Source organism: Carcharodon carcharias, chromosome 17 (assembly GCF_017639515.1).
Source record: "Carcharodon carcharias isolate sCarCar2 chromosome 17, sCarCar2.pri, whole genome shotgun sequence".
Taxonomy (NCBI): domain Eukaryota; kingdom Metazoa; phylum Chordata; class Chondrichthyes; order Lamniformes; family Lamnidae; genus Carcharodon; species Carcharodon carcharias.
The window spans coordinates 91,712,693-91,730,155 of record NC_054483.1 but is presented as its reverse complement, the minus strand read 5'-3'; the positions used below and the strand labels follow the sequence as shown (position 1 = coordinate 91,730,155).

Sequence of the window (17,463 nt, the reverse complement as noted above, 5' to 3'; positions counted from 1 at the left end):
TACCACTGTGGGCAACTCTGGCTTATGCCATGTTTGCCTAGCCCTTCACCAACCCCAGCACCATTACCTTCACCCTCATTCTGAATGTTTGTTGGCAAAAAAGGTTGGAGTGGGCCCCATGAATACTGACATGTTGGGGTCCAATGACATAATTCAGACCCCGACATAATTTGAACTCTGAAAATTATGACTTGCAATTTTCATATGCATTTTCTAAAAACATTTTTGTCAGGTTTGTGGCTCAAGAGGGGCAGGATTGCTCATCCCAATCCCACAGAGAAACCCTTGGCCACCATTTTTGTAGCTTTCCCTCGCCCTCCAGCTACAATTGACCTGAACCCTCATCCTTCTGCTGTCATCAAAATTACTCTCAATAAGAATTGAATAAATACTGGATAGGAAAACAATATATAGGGCTATGGGGGAAAGAGCAGAAAAGTGGGATAAATTTAATTGCTCTTCAAAAGAGCTGGTACAGCTATGCATTTTTGAACTCGGAGAGCTACCACTTCATCAATGTGCAGTTGACAAGACAAAATTTTTTCAACCACATGTTCTTAGTATGTGCTCTTTTGCCAACAAGACTAACCTATCAATATATTTCCACCAGCATCACACAACTAGAAATGTACAATAGTTTCACAAAATATTTTGATGTTTTTAAGTGCTTGGATCAGATTCATAGTTATTTTAGCTGCATTATTTTTCATTTTGACCTACAGGAAGAAGAAAAGGAGGAAATGATTCAGCAGACAACAGTTAGACAACAAATGCTTCATTTTATGCCAGGGACATTATCAACATGTTAGTGAAACCTGAGGAAATGATTTACAAGCTCTCAGATTAAGGCAATATATAGCAGAATTGGATCTGAAACTCAGAACATATGGAACACACACACACGCGCACACATACAGCTAAGGATTCATAGGTTTCCTTTCTGATATTCCAAATCACATAGGCCAGGATATTTCAGATGACGGAGTTTCTCTCCCATCAACCAAGGAGTTGGTGGCAAACACATCTCTGTCCATACTTGCTGCCCCACAGCCATTTCACACTCCTATTAGTTAGTGTTAATTGGTTGGAGGCGGGACTTCCGCCCCTCAGTTGGGAGGAAGTCCCACCTCAGAGACCTGCCAGCTAATCTGATTGACCGGCAGCTCTCTAGTCCCTGCAGTGCCAAAAGATGCAATGGACTGGACTGGGCCTGCAAGCAGCCCTAAGTCCTGGGAGTTCAGAACCAGGTAGGTTTTGGGGGTTTCAGGGCGGGGAGGCTAGGTGAGGCCTGGGTATGAGGACAGAAGAGTGTTGGATTATTGTTGGAAAGGCTGTGGGGGTGTGGAATGGCACGGGGGAGTGAGCCCCCGCAGTGGTCAGACTTTTTGGGTGGGTGCCTGATGTTAAAAGGAGGCTGCTGATGCACGCACCCCTCTCCTTCCCGTCCTAGGCCTGAAGGGGTGAATTTTTGGGCCCCACACCCCACACCCCACACACCCCCCACCCTCCGCCCACCCCCCTGCCTCCCTACCGCCCCACCCCCCCCACCGCCCCACCGCCCCCTGTCCCCCAGCCTCCCCGTCCCCCTGCCGCCAACTCCCGCCACCCCCCCACCCCTCCCGCCACCCCCCCGCCCCTCCCGCCACCCCCACTGCCCCCGCCGCCCCCTCCATGCCCCCTCCATGCCCCCTCCATGCCCCCTCCACGCCCCCCCCCACGCTGCCCCCCAAGCCCCCCCCTCCACGCCAGACGCCCCATCAGCCGCTGCCATCCAACCTTGAACTCCTTCTGCCAGCCTGAAAATTGAAGCTGGGTGGGAAACCGCACTTAAGTTGTCGATGATTGGCCAATTAAGGGCCTCAATTGAGGCAAGGATGGGCTGGCCAGCCTAGGCCTTGCCTGACCCAGTATAAAATTATGTAGAGGTGGGCAGGAACACGGTGAGAAGCCCTCCAAAAAATGTTGCCTTGAATTTTTCTAAATGCCCTGCTATAACATTTTTAACAATAGCTTTGAACATATTTCCTATGACAGATGTTAGCCTAACTGGCCTGTGGTTTCCTGCTTTTTGTCTCCCTCCCTTTTTTTGAATAAAGGAGTTACGTTTGCTACTTTCCAATCTAATAGAACCTTTCCGAAATCAAGGGACTTTTGAAAAATTAAACCCAATACATCAACTATCTAACTAGCCACTTCTTTCAAGACCTTAGGGTGAAGTCCGTCTGGACCTGGGGATTTGTCAGTCCACAGCTGCAACAATTTGCTTACTACCACTTCCCTGTGATTGTAATTTTCCCGAGATCCTCCCTGCCTTCTATTTCCTGATTCACAGCTACTTCCGGGATGTTACCTGTTTCCTCTATAGTGAATCCCAAAGCAAAATACCTGTTTAATTTATCTGTCATCTCCCTGCTTTCCATTATCAATTCACCAGATGCACTTTCTATAGGACCAATGCTCACTTTGTTAACTCTTCTTATTTAAATATCTATAGAAACCCTTAATATCTGTCTTTATGTTATTAGCTAGCTTTATCTTGTACACAAATATTTCCCTCCTTATTAATCTTTTTTGTCATTCTTTGCTATTCTTTATATTCTTTCCAATCTTCTGACCTGCCACCCTCTTTGCGTAAGCATATGCTTTTTCTTTAAGTTTGATGTTGTCTTTAACTTTTAGTTAACCGCGGATGTTGGGCCCTCTCCTTGGAATTTTTCTTTCTCATTGGAATGTGTATATTCTGTGTATTCTGAAATATCCCTTTAAATGTCTGCCACTGAACCTTGTTTGACCTATCCCTTAACCTCGTTTGCAAGTTCGCTTTAGCTAGCTCTGCTTTCATGCACTCATAATTGCCCTTATTTAAGTCTAAAATACTAGTCTTGGACGCACTTGTTTCTCCCTCAAAATGAATGTAAAATTTAATTATATTATGGCCGCTGGTACCTAGGGGTGCCTTCACTAAGGATTAATTAATAATCTCAATCTCGTTGCTCAATCCCAAGTCTAGTATAGCCTGCCCTCTGGTTGGCTCCAGAATGTTCTAAGAAAATATCTCAAAAACATTCTATGAACTCCTCACCTATGCTACCTTTGTCCATTTGATTTTTCCAGTCTCTATGTAGTTTAAAATCTCCCATGATTATTGCTGTACCATAATGACAAGTTCCCATTACCTCTTTTATACTTTGTCCTACTATGTAGTTACAATTAGGGAGCCTGTACACCACTTTCACAAGAGGCTTCTTGCCTTTATCATTTCTCATCTCAACCCAAACTGCGTCTACATCCTGGTTTCTTGAACTTAGATCATCCCTCTCTAATGTGCTAATACCATTAACACCTCTTCACCTTTTCCTAACTTCCAGTTCTTCCTAAATGTCACGTACCCTTCAATATTCAGGTCTCAATCTATGTCATCTTGTAGCCATGTCTCTAGTGGCTATCAGATCGTACTTATTTATTTCTATTTGCGCTATCAATTCATCTGTTTGTTTTGAATGCTACGTGCTTTAGATACAGAGCCTTTAGTTTTGTCCTTTGATTATTTTTGAAGCATCTACCCTTATCTGTTGATTTACTCTCAGATTTGTGCTCTTTGTCTCTTCCTCTTTGTCTCCTGCCTCTGTTTATCGTTGCCCATATTAATACCTGTCTCTCTTGTCTTGTTTCTACTCTTTGGTTTACCACATCTTCCCAATTTGATTCCTTTCCCTGACTACCCTCTCTACTTTCTTAGTTATGTGGCTTGCAAGAACACCAGCCCCATCATGGTTCAGGAGTCGACTGTCCCAACAGTACAGACCCCACTTTCCCCAATACTGGTGCCAGTGCCCCATGAACCAGAACCCCCTTCTCCCACACCAGTCTTTGAGCCATGCATTCATTTCTCTAATCTTATTTGTCCTATGCCATTTTGCACATGGCTCAGGAAATAATCCAGAAATGATTACCTTTTGAGATTCTGTTTCTTAATTTGGTGCCTAGCTCCTCATACTGACTATACAGGGCCTCCTTCCTCATCCTGCCTATGTCGTTGGTACATACACAGACCACGACCACTTGATCGTCCCCCTCCCACTGCAAGTTCCTCTCCAGCCATGAGCAGATGTCCTGAACATTGACACCAGGCAGGCAAAACAGCCGCCTGGATTCTCGATCTTTGCTACAGAGAACAGTGTCTATCCCACTCACTGTAATGTCCCTTACTACCACTATGTTCCTTTTTGCTCCCCCCACTTGAATGGCTTCCTGTACCACAGTGCCATGTCAGTTTCCTAAACCACCCAGCAGCCCCTGCTATCATCCAAACAAGCTGGGAGAACCTCAGACCTATTGGACAATTGCAGAGGCTCACGCTCCTGCCCTCTGGGTCCCCTTACCTGCCTCACTTGCAGTCCCACCGTCCTGTCACTGACCACTGACCAAATCAGAAGACCCTATCCTAAGTGGTGTGACTGCCTCCTAGTACAAAGCATCCAGGTAACTTCCCCTCCCTGATATGTCGCAGAGTCTGCAGCTCAGCCTCTGAAGTCTGAAGTTCCTTAAGCTGCAAACACTTATTGCAGACGTGTTTGCCCTGGATCACAATGTTATCCAGGAGCTCCCACATGCTGCAGCCTTGACACTTTACCTGTCCTGCAATCCTTAATGTGTTTTAAATAATTACTTAATTGTATTAATCACTTACCTATGTTGCTTTCTTATATATTTTATTAACTTTACAACCAATTTGTGTACTATTTTAAACCTTGGGGATAGGATAGAATTTACCAGATACTCACCAGCTTATGGCACCACACGGACTAGGGAGCTGTTGGCCAATCAGATTGGCAGGCAGCTCGCTAAGGCTGGAATTCCTCTCGAATGAGGGATGGAAGTCCCACCTTCAGCCAATTAATGCTCACTGGAGCATTAAAAGGCTGTGGGGCTCCCTTCCGACTCTTTGGATGGTGGGAAGGGAAACCCTGACATCCTAAAAATCCTTGCCCTAGAGTCTCTGCTATCTCTTCGCTCATTTCCATTTGGATCCTCTTTTAACTTAGCCAACTTGTTACTATTTCTCTTTTTTTTATTAGGTCTCCCATCTCACTTTTCGCCAGTTGAAGATTTACCTCTTCAATAGCCTTCTGTCTTGTAAACTCCAAAACAAAACATTTTTTAAGCATCGCTTCCACTTTCTGTTTGTCCTCTACTGTCTTATTGGGTGCAATTTAATGGAACCTGCTGGAGCAAGAATGATGGCCGGGAGGCCCCACATCTGATTCCCAGCAGCAGGAAAACTGTCCCACATTTCGTGTGGAGCAGGAAGGGCCTGATGTAGGAACCTTGCCAGTTAATCCTGTCAATTAGGCTCCTTAACAAGTCACTTCAGAGTTCCTTGAAACCACCTGAACTTAATGGAGACGCAGTGACCATTAGGTCACCCATGCCTCCTAAAAGTGCCCACAAGCCCTGTTGGGTTTTCCATGCAGCCTCATTGCATGGGGAGGGGCAGAGCTGAAAGCCAACCTGCTTCCCTTGCACTGATCCCTGCCGCCGCCCCCACCCCACCCACCCCCCCGCCAATCACCACAACTCCCTCCTCAGAACCCCCATCTCGCCCCACTCACCCATCTCCAAGGTCCAGGGATGATCCCTAGTGAAGGCTTCAGTGCATTACCGGCAGCAACCACCACATTTGGTGAGATTTCTGCCCGACTGAAGACTTGATCGAATGGGAGGCCCAAAGCTATCTAGGTGAGTGCCTGATCACATTTAAGTTACAGCGAGCCTCCATGAAATGGTGATGCGGTATTCAACCAGTTCTGCAATCTGTGTGCAGGACCCCCGTCGTCTCAACTGAATTCTGCCTATTATTTTCTCTTCGGGGTGGCACATCAATATAGTGACAGATTACTTATTTATTTTAATAGTTTTAAAAATTCTGTATTCATTTATCCACCTTGATTGCCTGACCCTAATATTATTTAGGGATGAATTATAGAAGGAGGTAAGAATTTTAGTGGCCAGTGTTATAGATTGTGATTGGAAACATGTGCAATTAATTCTAGCCCTGTTTATCCACAGGTTGTAACACTAGTTCAGATGTTTAAGTCACCCACAAAAATAGTCAATTGTTTACCTTTGGTACTGTTATTCCCAGCATAAAATGACTCTAATCAGGCTTCTTTTACTAAACACAAAAAAATTGATTTATTATAAAACAAATTGCTTGTTTTTCAAAACTAGTTAATAAACTGGTTAACATGCAAATTGTAGTTTAGAAGTGTAATGATTTTCCCCTTTTAAAAAAAGCAGCTATTCGAACCCCCATGTACTCACACACAAACGCAAAATAAACACAGTCCCCTGCAGACTCTGCAGTATGGAAATATTTCTTTTAATAGGATAAAATTTGAAAGGACCTTGATGCCATTGACTTAGCAGAATTCTGGTCACAATAGATTTGGAAGCTCTTTCAGACGTATTTTCTGGTGAAACTGTCCTTGATGACTCTCATCAGAACTTTGCAAACTCTCAGGGCTGGATTTTACCGTCAGCGAGTGGGGACGGGGCCCGCTTGCCGACATGTAAAATGATGCGTGGTGACATTGGGTGGAACTCCCGATGTCACTGCACCCCATTTAAATTTTCAGGAAGGCGGGGGAGCAGCAAAATCAGCTGCCTACACACCAACCTGTCAATGGCCAATTGAGGCCATTGACAGAGCAATTAAAGTAATTAGTGGACCTGCCCGTCCAAACTTAAGGTTGGCAGGCAGGCCAGGAGCCCTGGCGGGAAGTAGAAAAAACATGAAACCTCATCTACAGGCGGGATGAGGTTTCATGTACGGTTTTAAAAATTTTAATAAAGTTTTTTGGAAATTGTGAACATGTCCCAACTCATGTGACATTGTCACATGAGGGGACATGTAAGGGAATTTTTTTTTTCCATTTTTAATATTTTTGAAAGTAGAGGCGATCTCCCTGAGCCGGCACTTAGCCCCAGGGAGATGAGTGCGCTCTTTTTGTGCATGAGCGAAAGAGCGCACTCTCGATTTTAGGCATTCCCCCCTGCCTGCACAGAGAGCGCATAGCGCTTCCCTGCGGATGTTACACTGGGCGGGCCTTAATCGGCCTGCCCACACAAAATGGTGCCACATCTCCGATCCGGGGCACTGATCAGAAGCGCGCCGGCATGCCCCCGCCCATCAAATCTCCCGCCCGCCACCCCAACGGGGGGGGGATTCAGCCTTCAAAATAAAACAGATGAGTTACTCTGATGAGACGTTTCTAAGGAAAGTTTAACACAAAGGTGAGGCAGAGAGGGGAAAAGACAGAATCTTTTTCTTGCAGCTTGCTTCTCAGGCACACACATGCACTCACATTGCCTAAGAGTTTTAAAGACTAAGATGTTGAAAGAATTCTTCTCTTAGGCGAATGTTTTTCACCAATCAGCAATAGTCTTTAGTCTGGCAATAGCAGTTCTTTAATCAGATATACAAAGTACCTGTTCCTTCAGCAGGTGTTTCTTGCTTGGCATCCATCTTGACCTGTGGATTCTTGAAGAAGACATATTCACAGCTTCAAATATTGCAAACATTTAAAAATAACTCAGGAGGAAGAATGTCCAAAATTCAATGTCCTTCAAATTTTCTAAAAATAGGTTCCTCGCACCAGAAGGACTTCTGATGTGAAGTGGGAAACCAAAGGTCAAAGGCTTCAATATCACCACAAATTCTTCACCTTGGTTTCGCACTTCATATCAGCAAATTTGTTTCTGACCCCCAGAATTTTTGCCCTCTTTTCTAATTTATCCTTAAATAATATTAATTGCCAAGATTTTCTGTCCATTGTCTATGAATGGTTGAAATACTATCTCTTTCCTTCTGTCAGCCATGGCTTAGTGGGTAGCACTTTTACCTCTGAGACAGAATGTTGTGGATTTAAGTTCCACTTGTGAGACTCGAGCACAAAATCTAGGCTGACACTTGACTGCTGCATTGTTGAGGTGCCATCTTTTGGAGGAGACATTAAACTTCCTTTCTCAGGTGGACGTAAAAGTCCCCTGTTTTGAAGAAGAGCAGGGATGTTATCCCAGGTTTCTTGGCCAATGTTTATCTTTTAATCAACATCACGAAAAGTACAGATTTTTTTCATCTTAATCACATTACTGTTTGTGGGAACTTACTGTGTGCAAAATTGCAAAATTGACTGTTGCATTTCTTCCATTACGACAATGACCATTTCAAAATTACTTTATTGTTTGTAAAGTGCTTTGGGATCTGCTGAGTTTGTGTTAGGTGCTATGATATAAATGTAATTAGTTTTTCTTTCTTTATCTTTTCTTCTTGTCCAGGTGAATAGAACTGCAGGTTACTTGTTCCACTCCTACATATCCAATTCTAGCAAAGACATCTCTGCCAATTACTTCTTCTCATCCCTGCACCAGTAACTGTCTCCTTGACCAAGCTTTTGGCCACTTATCCTGGTTCCTTCTTTGAATTGATTCCGATTTTTTCTGATCATGTTCGTATAATGTGTCGTAGGACATTTGACTATGTTAAAGGCACTGAATAAATGCAAATTTTAATTAGACTTTTGTTTCTGTCATCCTAGGTGTTTCCAGTAATTGTGTAATAATTTAGAACTGATTATATTTTGTTTCAAGCTATTGACGATCCTGAAGATGATCTGAAATTAAGGGCAGCAATGTATGGCCTTTTATTCCACATTCACATGAATAAAGGAGATTGGAAAGCTGGACTGAAAGTGTTAGATGATGCCATTAGAGATATGCCCAGGACTAAGCAGAGGCTGTAAGTAAAAATAAGACATGATCCTATAAAAAGTAATCTCACAAAAGTGAATGAATTTAGAAATAATGGGGCCTGTATTCCTGGCCCCACCTCCCCAGTTGGATGTTGGATAGGTGGAGTGTGCCTCTGATCTAAAGGGACTTCATGCACAAAGCGCATCACTAGCTAGTTTTGAGTCTCTGAGCTCTTAGAGGGATAGCCTTGAATTTTAATGCCTTCCATGCTGTTTCTTGCAACAAAAAATTGTCAAAATTCAACATGACAAAAATTGAAGAAACACCATTTTAAAATGAAAATTTCACAAGTTGTTTTCAATTACCATTTAATTTTTAGCATTGATCAAAGCATCTATAAAACATATCAACAATTCACAAAGAATTTCTGTTATTTTCTATTTGAAGGCTTCTTTTCAAACATAGAATTATGGTGAATACAAGACTTGGTCATGGTATCAGTATGGATATGCAGAAGTTAAAGGATGACACTGAAGAATATGTATCTTACATGTGGAACCGTGTGGCAGTTTTCTCTAAAGAAATTACAGATCAGTTAACTTGTTACCAGAATTCAGTAGAGGTTTTGAAGGTACTTTGTGCATCTGTTCATTCAAAACGATATGCAGTGTGAAAGGAATATCATATTATTAATTTCATTGAAATTCTTGCATTGTGTCACAGCATCAAACACACACCCATCAAGCCTCTCACACTAGAAAATTATCCTAATTATTCTAACACCAATTCTTCCTGATCGAATCCCTTTGAAACCCTACAAAGCAATACCTGTGTTTCCTCACTGCACATCCCCTCTTGCTACCATACCCTCTCTTCCCTCTGCCAAATTCTCCTTTATCCCAGCCCACTCAAACACTCCTGGATTCCAAGTTCCCAGTCCAACAATGTGAACTCCAGGTCACTGTGAGCAGTGGCATGTTTGAAATCTACAGCTATGCATGAGGGTTTTTTTTTTGTATATGTATGCTAGTATTGTTGCATTTGTTGACATTTTTTTTGGAATGATAATCTTTCAGAAACCAGAAAGTAATTGGCAGAAAATCGACCAACTGATTGAATTTGGTGAATGGCTATATTGTAGTGGATTTTCTGAAACTGATGCTTTCTGCCAGTTGGACTGGGCTGTGGATTTACTCCTGAGCATGAAACTTTGTGTGGAAAGGAAGGTGGAAGAAGGTTAGCTGGATGCATATTTTTCAAACATAGAAATTTTATGATGCGGCTGGTCCACCCACACCAATTGGATGCAAGTATCCTTGCTGGTTGTCAATCTGGTATTCAAGACAGCACTCACTCTCCACTTTGCAGACCTGCCTAAAGTGTGGCCTGAACCCAATCTTTTGGACACTGTGTTGAGATTATAACCACTGAGCCAGCAGTCACTTTGTCCAGGCATGAGTGCGTGGCCTGCTGGATATCAACCTAGAATCTAGAGACCACATTTTAGTTTCCAATTGTTGAGGCTGTCTGGAGTAGGACATCTTGTTCATGAGACCCGTGTCGTGCTTTCTGAACCCAATTCCTACTAAACTGCTGACAAGACAATTACCTTCTTGACTTTCATGCTGACTGACATTGAAAATGGTTCCCCCTCCTCTGATAATCTCCATTTCCCTTTCAAATCTGCCATCATCAGCTCAGTGCTCAAAAGCATGCTGAGTAAAGTAATACCAAAGCAAAATACTATAGAAGTTTGAAAGGTGAAATAAAAACACAAAATGCTGGAAGTGCTCAGCAGGCCTAGCAGCATCTGTGGAGAGAGAAAAACAGAGTTAACGATTCAGGCCTGTCATCTTTCATCTTATGATTGGGGTCGCTGACTTGAAATATTAACTCTGTTTCACTCTTCATAGATGATGCCAGATCTGCTGAGTGTTCCTGTGTTATTTGGTGCTATCCCATGACTGCAGTAAAGGAGGAAAAAGTTGCAATCCCACTGCACCAAGAGGAAATTCACCTCATCATGTGATTTTTTTTTTAAATGCGAAGGCTACTATGTCCATTTACAATCATCATCATTTTGCTACTTAAGCTTTGTTACTTTAGTTGTATGGACATGTCATTTGTAATGTTTTTGCTTGTTTTAATGTTCAGAAGACCACTTAGAAAAGGAGAATCAATCAAAAAATGAAAACTTTGTTCCAAGAAAACATCAGCAATTGATTGGAGTACAAAATATTGACACGAACCTGTCCTTAGAAAACCTAAAGGATGTGAGACAACTGGAAACACTAGTGATAGTACAAACTATAATGGCGATAATTGCAGGCCGTGTGTCATGCCAGCAGCATTGTTTAATGGCATATGCTTATGTTATGTGCATATGGCAGGTAAGTGCTGTATGAATCCTGCATAATTTCTGTACATTTTGAATTTTTCTGCTCTGAAACTTTCCCAGTATTGTAATCTGTTTCATACCATCACATTAAGACTATTTAAAATAGAAATACTCAGAACAGCTTTGTATAAATCAACCTAGAAACCATATTTATTGATGAATTTAAGGTCATACTAGTTGACTGAAAAAAAAATCTGATCCAATCAATCCAATTCAGGAAGCTGCAATGAAAACTCGACTGAGCTCCAAAACTGACCAATACATTCTTCCCTCTGGGGGCTGTTGACAGAACTTGAAGGGGACTGCAAGTTTTGTTTGGTTGACAGTTTTATGAGTGTTTAATAACTTGATCTTTCTGTGAGTGTTTTTTAAAATATCTGTGTGTTTAATTGGACAAGATTAAATGTTTCTTCAATGGGACTTTCACTGCCTTCATTTGGTTGACAATTTTATGAGAATGTAAAAGGGAAGTTGTTCTTTAAAGGGATTTGTTAAAGTTGGAGGTATGCCAGTATTATTATATGACTTATGGCTGTGTACCTCATGCATACTGGAAGAGTGGGCATTGAGGGTGCATGGGAGATATGAGAGGACATAGAGGATATGAGGAGGCATGGGGTGGAGGGGTTGAGATGTGAGGGCTAGAGGCATAATAAGCATGAATGCAACTGGGCTGATGTTCCAGTTATTGGAGGTGGGCCTTCTAACCTATCAGCTTTGCTGTCCACCTGCCTCCTTTCTGCTTTGGACCTGCCTGCAGAGGTGGTGGGCTTGTCTCTAGCAATTACTACCTACCTGATATGAAAATAGTGTGGGCAAGCTCCTCCAGGATGGAGACGGGATTGTGGGGTCAGGAAGATTCCTTACTTACAATACCTTTCTTAATCACAGAAATCCAGCCCTATATATCCACCTTTACCCCATTTCTGTTAATATGTTTACTATATGTTAATATGTTTTTTTTGAGCCAGCATCAATTACTGTTTGCAGAAGAGAGTTCCAAACTTCCATTGTAGGTGTAGAAGTTTTTCCTAAATTCATTCCTGAATGGCAGCTATTCAGGGTCCTGCCATTCACACCTCCCTTAGACACGTACAAAAGCAAAATACTGTTGGTGCTGGAAATTCAAGGAAAGGTCATCGATCTAAAATGTTGGCTGGAATTTTCCAGCCCTTTCTGATGCACTTTTTAAGTGGGACCCTATGTAGGTGGACAGTGCTCACCCTAAAATGGTTAAGAGCCACATTAATATATCTAAATAGTGATACCAAACCGCAACTCGGACCCTTTTTCAATTTTTATTTTCCACTTCACAGAGTGCCAGCAGTATATGCTTCACTAAGTTGAACCAAACATTGAGCAGTTAAACGAGTGGTCCTTAAAGGAAACACTGCAGGTCACTTGAAAACAGGAAATAACACAATTTTTAATTAATTTGTGGGGCCAGGAAAATCATGAATACTGCTCCTAGTTCCAGGAAAATCTTGCAGCCTACTCCTATTTCCCCTTGGATTGCCAACTCCCCTTTAAACACACATTTCTAGTTCAGTTGTGCAAAGGAGATGCCAAAGCATTACCTCCCACTGTTTGTCGAGATGCCTATTTGTACTTGTTCAGCACTGGCAGCTCACTATGTATGTTCAAGCGAGACTCAGTCATGAAAATTGATTGGGCCACCTGTCATTATCATTGTATTGGCTTAGTCTTGTTTAGCCACTACCCTCCTGTTTCACATGATAATTGAAAATTATTCCTCTGCGTTTGGAACTCAGTTACTCTGCTGTACAACACTTTAAGATTTGGTTGTCGTGACTCTGCTTTGAATTCAAGTTAAATGTAACCTGCCCTAGCCCATGGTGTCCATACTACAATCTGCTGATATTACATGATGGGCTTCAGGACTACTTAAGTGCCCAGCGAGGTACTCAGATTTAATCTGCTGCTGTGTGACCCCTTGGACTGAAATCCATTTCTCCACTGGCTTCTCACCTCCACATTTGCCAATGCTTTATACCTGGGAAGAGTGTCCTGCAGTCAGCATCGTGGTGAGGCAGTCTGGGAAGAGTGTCCTGCAGTCAGCATCGTGGTGAGGCAGTCTGGGAAGAGGGTCCTGCAGTCAGCATCGTGGTGAAGCAGCCTGGGAAGAGTGTCCTGCAGTCAGTTCTTGTTGAAAATAACAAGAGTGACATCACAATACAGCGTGAGAGAGTGGCGGAGAGGTCAGAACCAGCGTGAGTGTGGGGAAGCTTCAAAAAGTGATGTCAGCACAAAGTTGAGAGCTGATTGGTGAGTAGCGGGTAAGTATTTTTTTTCCAGTTTTTTCTCCAGTTTTTCTCCAATTTAGAATAGATTAAGCTAAGGAAAGGTAAAAAGTTCTAGTTTTTATTTAAAGTACATAAATAATTTAACTTTTTTTTACTGTATTTAACTTTAAGGGTGTTTTTTCAACTAGAGGCATGGCAGGGCAGCTCAGTCCTATGTTATGTACCGCCTGCAACATGTGGGAAGTCCTAGTCGCTTCTTGCACTCTGATCAACCACATGTGCAGGAAGTGCCACCAGCTACAGCTACTGGAGCTCCGAGTTTCGGAGGCACTGAGGTGCATTTGTGAGGCTGAGAGTTTCGTGGATAGCATGTATTTAGATGTCACCCCATAGCTGACAGAAGTGCGGACAGAGAGGGAATGGGTGACCATCAGTCAGAGGAAAGGTGTCAAGCAGGTAGTCAGGAAATCCCCAGGGTACATCTTGCTCGAGAGCTGTTTTTCTGTGTTGGAAAAGGGTGAGCTCATGGTGCTGTGAGTGGCTCAGCTGTACAGTGGGGGAAGAAAAAGAGGGTAAGAGCAATAGTGGTAGGAGATTCGATAGTAAGGGGAACAGACAGGTGTTTTTGCGGCTGGAGACGTGACTCCAGGATGGTATGTTGCCTCCCTGGTGCCAGGTTCAAGGATGTCACTGAACGGCTACAGGGCGTTCTAAAGGGGGATGGCAAACAGACAGAGATCATGGTACATATTGGTACCAAAGACATAGGTAGAAAGAGGGATGAGATCGTGTAAGCAGAATTTAGGGAGCTAGGAAGCAGATTAAAAAAACAGGACCTCAAAAGTAGTAATCTCTAGATTACTTCTGGTACCCCACGCTAGTGAGTATAGAAATAGGAGGTTAGTCCAGATGAATGCGTGGCTGGAGAAATGATGCAGGAGGAAGAGCTTTATATTTCTGGGACACTGAAATCTCTAATGGGGCAATGGAACCTGTACAAGGCGTAAGGTTTGCACCTGAACCGGAATAGGACCAAGGTCCTTGCGGGGAGGTTTGCAAGTGCTGTTGGGGAGGGTTTAAACTAACTTGGCAGGCGGATGGGATCCTGAGAGGAGGTTCAGCAGGGAGGGGTGCACAGCCAAAATTAGAAGAGAGAGCAAGCTAGTCTGGAAGGCATAGAAACTATAGGCCAGTTAAGGCACAAGGGAGTTTGGCAAGGTTGGATGGTATTTATTTTAATACAAGGAGTCTGACAAATAAGGTAGATGAGCTGAGGGCACAAATTAACACATGGATGTATGATGTCATTGCTGTCACAGAGACATGGTTGAGAGAGGGGCATGATTGGCTGCTCAATATTTCAGGATATCGGGTCTTCAGGCATGACAGGGAAGGAGGTAAAAGGGGAGGGGGTATTGCAATATTGATCAAGGAATCAATTACAGCAATAAGGAGGGATGACATCTAAGAATGCTCCTCAAATGAAGCCATATGGGTAGAACTTAAAAACAAAAAAGGAGCAATCACATTGCTGGGAGTGTACTATAGGCCCCCAAACAGTCAGAGAGAAATAGAAGAGCAGACATGTAGACATATTTCAGAGAAGTGTAAAAATAATAGGGTAGTATTAATAGGGAATTTCAACTTCCCCAACATTAACTGGGTTAGTCATAGTGTGATAGGTTTAGAGGGAGCGGAATTCTTAAAATGCATCCAGAAGAGCTTTTTAAGCCAGTACTTAGAAGGTCCCACAAGAGAGGGGGCGGCTGGACTTAATTTTAGGGAATGAAGCCAGGCAAGTGGTAGAGGTATCAGTGGGTGAGCATTTTGCAGATAGTGATCATAATTCCATTAGATTCAAGGTTGTTATGGAAAAGGACAAGGATGGGCCAGAAATCAGAGTTCTAAATTGGGGGAAGGCCGATTTTAATAAGACCAGATATGATTTGGCCAGAGTGGGCTGGGAGCAGCTACTTTTAGGTAAATCTGCATCAGAGCAGTGGGATTCATTCAAGAAGGAAATAGGGAGAGTACAGAGCCAACATATTCCAGTAAAGACAAAGGGTGGGACCAACAAATCCAGGGAACCCTGGATGTCAAGGGATATACAGGATTGGATAAAGAGAAAAAGGGAGGCTTATGGCAGAGACTGAGAGCTCAAAACAGCGGAAACCCTAGAGGAGTATAGAATGTGTAAGAAGGAACTTAAAAAGGAAATTAGGAGAGGAAAAAGGGAGCATGAAAAAACATTGGCGGGTAAAATAAAAGAAAATCCAAAGTTATTTTGCAAATACATTAAGAGTAAGAGGATAACCAGGGAAACAGTAGGCCCCATTAAAGACTATAGTGTTAATTTGTGTGTGGAGCCAGAAGACGTAGGTAGGGTTTTAAATGAATATTTTGTGTCGGTGCTCACAAGTGTGGGTATGGAAATCAGGCAGAAGGACTGTGATATGGTTAAAGAAATTAGCATAGAAAGGGAGGAGGTTCTGATAGGTCTGGCAGGCTTAAAAGTAGACAAATCTCCAGGCCCAGATGAAATGTATCCCAGGCTGTTAAGTGAGGCAAGGGAGGAGATAGCAGGGGTGCTGGCAATAATTTTCAATACCTCCCTGGCCACAAAGGACAGCCAAAGTGGTATTGTTATTCAAGAGGGAGGAAGGGAAAACCAGGGAACTACAGGCCAGTCAGTCTAACCTCAGTGGTGGGGAAATTATTGGAAGCAATTCTGAGGGACAGAATTAATCTACACTTTGAGAGGCAGGGGTAAATCAAGGACAGTCAGCATGGTTTTGTTAAGGGGAGGTCATGTCTGATTAACTTGATTGAATTTTCCGAAGAGGTGACCAGATGTGTAGATGAGGGCAATGCATTTAACATAGTCTACCTGGACTTCAGCAAGGCTTTTTATAAGGTCCCACATGGGTGACTGATAACGAAGGTAAGAGCTCATGAGATCCAAGGCAATTTGGCAAATTGGATCCAGAATTGGCTGAGTGGCAGGGTGATGGTCAAGGGGTGTTTTTGTGACTGGATGCCTGTATCCAGTGTGGTTCCACAGGGATTGGTGTTGGGTCCCTTGCTGTTTGTGATATTTATAAATGATTTAGACTTGAATGTAGGAGGGTTGATCAGTAAGTTCGTGGATGACACAAAAATTGATGGGGTGGTAAATAGTGAGGAGGATAGCCTTAGATTACAGGAGGATATACTCGGGCTGGTCAGATGGGCTGATCAGTGGCAAATGGAATTTAATCTGGATAAGTGTGAGGTGATGCACCTGGGCAGGACAAACAAGGCACGGGAATACACAATGAATGGTAAGACCCTGGGAAGAACCAAGGATCAGAGAGACCTTGGTGTGCAGGTTCAGTGATCCCTTAAGGTAGCGAGGCAGGTAGATAAGGTGGTTAAGAAGGCAGAAAAAGGTTACTTGCCTTTATTTGCCGAGGCATAGAATATCAGAGCAGGGAAGCTATGCTGGAACTGTATAAAACGCTGCTTAGGCCACAGCTAGAGTATTGCGTGCAGTTCTGGAATCCACATTATAGGAAGGATGTGATTGCACTAGAGAGAGTGCAGAGGAGATTTACCAGGATATTGCCTGGGCTGGAGAGTTTTAGTTATGAGGAGCAGATTGAATAGGCTGCGGTTATTTTCCTTGGAGCAGAGGAACTTTTGCCCTTGGTGGAGGGATCAATAACCAGGGGGCATAGATTTAAGGTAAGGGGCAGGAGGTTTAGAGGGGATAGAGTCATAGAAGTCTATAGCACAGAAAAAGACCCTTCAGCCCATTGAGTCTGCACTGGTCAAACAAGTACTTAACTATTCTAATCCCATTTTCCAGCACCAGGCCCATAGCCTTGTATGCCATGGGATGTAAGGAAGAATTTTTTCACCCAGAGGATGGTGAGAATCTGGAACTCACTGCCTGAAAGAGTGGTTGAGGCAGAAACCTTCATAACATTGAATAAATATTTGGACGTGCACTTGTGATGCCATGGCATACAAGGCTATGGGCCTAGTGCTGGAAAATGGGTTTAGAAT

General features: G+C 43.1%; 1 protein-coding gene across 1 annotated transcript in view; it reads left to right on the top strand.

Moving 5' to 3' along the window:
- The window catches only part of LOC121289677 (cilia- and flagella-associated protein 46), a 243,587-nt gene that overhangs the window by 114,127 nt on the left and 111,997 nt on the right, over positions 1-17,463 (top strand). Inside the window, exons 24-28 of the mRNA XM_041209300.1 lie at positions 723-804; positions 8,653-8,800; positions 9,202-9,385; positions 9,831-9,990; positions 10,909-11,144. Coding sequence (XP_041065234.1) covers positions 723-804; positions 8,653-8,800; positions 9,202-9,385; positions 9,831-9,990; positions 10,909-11,144 — 810 coding nt within the window. The remainder of the gene's footprint in view (positions 1-722; positions 805-8,652; positions 8,801-9,201; positions 9,386-9,830; positions 9,991-10,908; positions 11,145-17,463) is intronic.